This window comes from Prosopis cineraria, unplaced genomic scaffold, assembly GCF_029017545.1.
Source record: "Prosopis cineraria cultivar Desert tree isolate PC_DT_omini unplaced genomic scaffold, ASM2901754v1 PC14, whole genome shotgun sequence".
In the NCBI taxonomy this organism is placed as follows: domain Eukaryota; kingdom Viridiplantae; phylum Streptophyta; class Magnoliopsida; order Fabales; family Fabaceae; genus Prosopis; species Prosopis cineraria.
The window spans coordinates 1,400,582-1,407,088 of NW_026555345.1; the positions used below are offsets into that span (position 1 = coordinate 1,400,582).

General features: G+C 39.2%; 1 protein-coding gene across 1 annotated transcript; it reads left to right on the top strand.

The window, feature by feature from the left end:
• Positions 1-2,780: 2,780 nt before the first annotated feature.
• LOC129292986 (arginine decarboxylase-like) lies at positions 2,781-5,908 on the top strand. Its single transcript, XM_054930749.1, has one exon. The coding sequence runs from the start codon at positions 3,363-3,365 to the stop codon at positions 5,574-5,576; it is 2,214 nt and encodes a 737-aa protein (XP_054786724.1). The 5' UTR covers positions 2,781-3,362; the 3' UTR covers positions 5,577-5,908.
• Positions 5,909-6,507: the final 599 nt, after the last annotated feature.

Genomic DNA, 6,507 nt, shown 5'->3' on the forward strand with positions numbered 1-6,507 from the left:
AGTTCAATTATATTTTTTTGATTTAATAGTGGTTCAACTCCTAATCCGATTTAATCATTGAAATGGTTTTTTTTATCCAAATCAAGTTGTTAATGGTTTTGACCATATGATTCGATTCAATTTTTAAAATAATAAATAGAAGTTCTTGTCACCTAAATGAATAGTTAAATAAATTTTTAATTTTTTGTTTTTTAAAATAGAAAACAGTTTTGAAAAACCGTAACGAAACAACCTGACAGTTATTTTTTAGCTGGGTCATTACAGTAATTTTACTTCTGGATTGTATTTATATTGGTTCGGTATTTTATTGTTAAAAAATGAATTTAAAGTAATTAACCATTGACTAGATCTGAATCACTTTCAACGACATTCCAAGAGTCACGGGATAGGAATGATAACGGCCACAGTAATTCTAGCCACCAGGAGTGAATTTACAAAAGTAATTTTATACACTAACAATTTAAAAATGTTTTATGTCATTAAACATTTAGCATCGGACAAAAAGTCTTTTATATCTTGTAAGATAGAGAAAATATAAAAATATTCACACAACAGGATTTAAAATTTAAAAAAAATTAGCTAATGAATGATATTTCAAGCATATTTTGTTCGTTAAAAAATATAAAATATTTTTAATTTAATCTCATCTTTTAATAAAGTAATTACTTATTTTTTAATTAATTTTATTTTTTTATATTTATCCATATTAGATATCCTACAATAAATATAAAGTTATTATTAATAAAAATATTTTTAAAAAATATAATGATTATATTTTAAAAGATTAAAAATATTTTATATTTTTAAATTTTAATTTTTTAAAAAATATTTTATATTTTTAAATAGGGAGAGTAGATATGAGGAAAATTGATGAAGGATGAATGGCAGGAAACAAAGAAGCCCACAGGAATACAGCGCATATGATGGCGTGGCGTGAATGGGATTGGCCTAAATCGCATCACCAAAAGTAGGAGTGGGCTACGTGATTACCTTTTCTCGTGGGTTAGCGGTGCCTCATTGGCATGATGCTCTATGTCATCGTTTCCTAAATATCACCAAAACCTTCTTCACGGGCAACGTACCTGGCAAGCTATACAAATGATTATCTTCAACATTCCTAAAATTAATTCACTTAGCCCCGTCAAACGACAGTACGGTCGATTTTTTTTTTTTTGGTAAATAGAAAAATGATTTAAAATATTTCATTTCAACCTTGCTGCACAAAATTTATCATCAAGGATTCAGTACTTATTTAATCACATCAACACGTTTAAACTAAAAAAAATCGATAATTTATAAAAGTAAAGTTTTCTAATTATATTTTTTTTTCAATATTTGTCATTCTCTCATTGTTATATTCTATGTCTTAGATTATTCAATAAATGATATTTTTAAAGATTTGAAATTCCATTTTGGAAAAGTAAGATTGTGGAGTTTGTTTAATGAATTTTCTTAATGTGCATAATTTTATTTGAAGTTATATTATAAACTTGGATATAAGAAGTCATTTCAATTTTATATGGAAGAATTATATTCTTCTATAACAAAATGTTATATCCTTGCACAAGTACTTCACCCATGATTTATTAGATCGTAGGTTTAATTGCATTGCCCACGAACATTTTCAGAGTTTCAAAGTTTGCCCACAATCTTGGTCAGCATGAGATTCAACATACTTGATTTGATAGGTTAAGAGAGTCAAATTAGCGTATTATAGAATCTTAATTTTAAAATATGCAATTACAATAAATAAAATTATTGAAGGCATGTCGAGATACTTGCAAAGCCACTGTTAATAAGAATAACTTCACATCTTCTTTCTGTCCTTATTTAAATAATTTTTTTAAAATTTGTAATATTTTCTTTCTCCTAAATAAAAAATATTAAAAAAAGTTTAATTAATACCCACCTGGTACTTTATATTAAGAATAAAAAGATTTTTTTTTTAAAAGCGTTTTATAAAAGATACCTAGAGAGTAATAGTAACTCAGATTAGTTTGAGTGGGCATGATTGAAATAATAAAAAGAAATGTTATGCAATGAATCGAACGAAAAAAATGTAATGTGGCACTGTACATATCTCCAGATTCCAGACGGACGGTAAGCGGTAGCAACCATATGATGACGTGTCACCATCCTGAGGGTCCATCGGTATCCTGGAATCCCCCAACCCCCAGACTAAGAAGGAAACTTCCTAGTGGCTTCGTTCACGAAATATCGCGCTAAAATCACGCGAAACGAACACCCCTCACCTCATCCCATTATATCGTGAACGCGACTTCTGGTACTCCACGAGAGCAGAAGGGTCCCGCATTCACGAGTCACGCGGCAACTCGACGCTGATTAGTCCCCAACCCCCTCACCCGGTCCCAAGGCAACCCAGAAATATAATACAAAATTCAACCAAAATGGGATTACAGATTTTTCTTTGTGACAAAAACACGAGAGTTTGAATTTTCTCATCTAAACCGACGCTTTGAATTAACCTTTTTCTTCGTTTTTGGCTTTTTTCTGTTAGGCTACATACAATGAATAATCACCACCAGTTATGACTAATAAACAATATTCATCCATTCAAAAAAATAATATTCATTGTGCATCCTATAATAATGTCTAATATCTAATATTGATATTAATTGAAGATTTTGATGACATAGGCTAAGGTTTTTTTAGGGTTTGTCTTGTTAAAAAGAATTTGCTAGATATCTCTTGGAGTCCAAGATCCGGGCCCACGGCCCAATCGGCCCTTCCCTCCCTATATAAATTAGCTTCGCCGCTCATACAATTCTCGCTCACTTCCGCCTTGGCTTCCGTCTTTCTCGCATCCATCTTCATTAATTCTTGTGCTTCTCTCCATAATTTTCGTTCAATTCAAACCCATCTTTATTTTCCGTCATTTCCTCCATCTTTATTTTCCGTCATTTCCCCACAGTTTTCAATTTTCCTTTCCATTCCCTCGATTTTGATCTCCCCTGAAACTGCCTGTGCTGTTTCATAGTTATTTTCCCCTCTGTCGCCGATCACCCTGAGCTTCTGGTTATTTTCTTTTATTTGAATCCATGATCCAGATCTGCATGGTGTGGGGAGCTTTCCGTGTTTAGTTGCTGACCTCATTTTCTCGTTGCCTCTTTCGTTTCGTTATCCGTGAGGAAATCCTTCTTCTGAGGGGTCGGTGTGGGGATTTCGGAATTGTGTGAGGAGAAGAGGGAGGGTTTCTCCATTTTCAATAGATCTTCTACTGTTTTCTTTTGAGGGGGTAGCCGGGGCCTCGGCCTCGGCGGGTTTTAAAGCCCCCATCTGCTCGAGCTCGCAAAAATTTTGAGAATCTTTTTCCCTAATTTAATTTGATCGTCGCGGAAGAGATGCCGGCCTTAGCTTGTTGCGTGGATGCTGCACTTGGTCCTCCTGGCTACGCTTTAGCTGGGGACAGCTCTCTTCTGGCGCCGGTCACATTTTTTGGCTTGCCTCCGGCGACGAGCCACACTACCGCCGATGACAACACCGTCACCGTTGCCGTGGAAAATTCCCATTGGTCGCCCTCTCTGTCTGCTTCCCTGTACAAGGTCAATGGGTGGGGTGCTCCCTACTTCTCCGTGAATTCATCCGGGAATGTCTCTGTCCGGCCTCACGGTTCAGGGACTCTTTTTCACCAGGAGATTGATTTGCTCAAGATTGTGAAAAAAGTCTCGGATCCCAAATCATCTGGCGGCCTCGGGATGCAGCTTCCCCTCATTGTTCGGTTCCCGGACGTGCTGAAGAATCGGCTTGAGTCCCTTCACTCGGCGTTCGAGTACGCAACTCAGTCTCTGGGGTACGAATCCCATTACCAAGGTGTTTACCCTGTGAAATGCAACCAGGACCGGTTCGTTGTGGAAGATATTGTGAATTTTGGGTCTCCATTCCGGTTTGGGCTAGAGGCGGGATCAAAACCAGAGCTCCTCCTGGCTATGAGTTGTTTGTGCAAGGGTAATCCAGAAGCCTTTCTGGTTTGTAATGGGTTCAAAGACAGCGAATATATTTCTCTGGCCCTGATTGCAAGGAAGCTCGCATTGAATACCGTAATCGTTCTCGAGCTAGAGGAAGAGCTTGATTTGATCATTGATTTGAGCAAGCAGCTCTGCATTCGACCTGTGATTGGGGTTCGAGCTAAGCTGAGGACAAAACATTCTGGGCATTTTGGTTCAACTTCAGGGGAGAAAGGGAAGTTCGGGCTCACCACAGTCCAGATTCTGCGCGTCGTGAAAAAGCTGGAACAAGTGGATATGCTTGATTGCTTACAATTGCTGCATTTCCACATAGGCTCTCAAATTCCTTCCACCACATTGCTGGCTGATGGGGTTGGAGAGGCTGCACAGATCTATTGTGAATTGGTTCGGCTAGGCGCTCATATGCAAGTAATCGATATTGGAGGTGGTCTGGGCATAGATTACGATGGTTCCAAGTCCGCTGACTCTGACATATCTGTTGGATATGATCTCCAAGAGTATGCTGCAGCGGTTGTTCAAGCAATTCAGTGTGTCTGTGATCGCAGGTCCATCAAGCACCCCGTGCTTTGCAGTGAAAGTGGCAGAGCCATCGTCTCTCATCACTCTGTTTTGATCTTTGAAGTGGTTTCGGCAACTTCATACGAAGCTCCAGCATTGTCCACTCTTGGGCTGCAATATTTGGTTGAGAGATTCTCGGAGGATGCTCGTGCAGATTATAACAACCTTTCTGCTGCGGCCATGAGAGGTGAGTATGATACCTGCTTGCTGTACACCGATCAATTGAAGCAACGATGTGTTGAGCAATTCAAACAAGGTTCTCTGGACATGGAGCAACTTGCTGCTGTTGATGGGTTGTGTGACACGGTGAATAAGGCAATAGGGGCGAAAGATAAGGTAAAGACTTACCATGCCAATCTTTCGCTATTCACATCCATTCCAGATTTCTGGGCCATTGGACAACTATTTCCCATAGTACCCATTCATCGTCTGGACGAGAAGCCCTCAGCGAGGGGAATTTTATCTGATTTGACATGCGACAGTGATGGAAAAATCGACAAGTTCATAGGGGGCGAGTCTAGTTTGCCGCTCCATGAATTGGAAGGCGAAGGTGGTAGACATAGAAAATACTATATGGGAATGTTCTTGGGCGGGGCTTACGAGGAGGCGCTCGGAGGACTCCATAATCTGTTTGGTGGCCCGAGCGTGGTTCGGGTGTCACAGAGCGACGGTCCTTACAGCTTCGCGGTGACGCGTGCCATGCCGGGGCCGTCGTGTGCGGATGTCCTACGGGTGATGCAGCACGAGCCCGAGCTCATGTTTGAGACTCTGAAGCACCGCGCGCAAGAGTGCTTTGAGCAGCAAATGGAGGATGAGTATGATGACAGGGTACACAGTGCTTCAGCACTGGCTACGGGCCTCGCCCGCTCCTTCAACAACATGCCTTATCTGGCCGTTGATTCTTGCTGCTTGACTGCTGCTCGCAACAACAATAATGGCTTTTACTACTGCGCATCTGATGATGATTTCAATGGCGTTTCTACTGATTCTGTTGCCGCAGATGATGAGCAGTGGTCCTACTGTGTTGCTTGATTGTTGGTCGCTTGTTCGCATTCCCATGTTGGTGGTGCGTATTTTTAAATTCACGCTTGTCGTGGAGGTCGTCTGTTAACGTTGATTTTCCTGCTTTTTTATTACCTGAGTTTAGGGGGAAAAACTTTAAAAATGAAAGAGGATTGAATGAGGGAAGCGTGTACCGTGATCCTCCCTCCATTCATGCCTGTTTGCCTCTGCCAGAATTTCAATTCCAAGGGATATTGTACTTTGGTTTTTTTTTTTTTTGACCGCCAAGACTTGTAGTTAATTTTCCCCCAAGAGCCATCAGAGCTCTGCTTCAAATCCATCCCTTTCTTTATTTCGCTAAATCCTCTGTCCATCCTAGTAAAAGTTTGCGTGGTTCAGCTGACCGAGTAAAATATATATATATATATATATATATATATATACGTGCGTGCGTGCGTGCGTGTATTATTTTTAATTCTTTGTCTCAGCTTAACAATGCAAGGCTATCTAGGGTGAAGTATGAATTCATTGAATTGAATTAGTTATTGCATTAAATGCTTTAATTTGGAATTTATTTTCAATTATTGATTATTGATGATATTGATTCTTTAAAAAGTTTGCCATTTTTTTGGGGATGTAAATAGGATAGTTTTTTAAATTAAAATCAGGTTATTCGTAATTATAGAATAATTATTCCACTAAATGGATAAAAATGGTTGAAATTAAGTTGAAAGTCAATGAAAAAGCAGGAGGGAATCATTTTTGCGTGATTGAGTGAGTTGATTGATTGAATTGGATCGAGTTAATGGCGATACGGTGGGGGCCTTCTCTGGGGCGGTTCGTGAATGCGTTGCCGTGTGCGTGAGGAACTAACGGTCATGATGTGGATGAACCCATCTCCTCAACAACGAAGACAAGTTGGATTCTAATTTCTGATATCCATAAATGTCATTATCATATG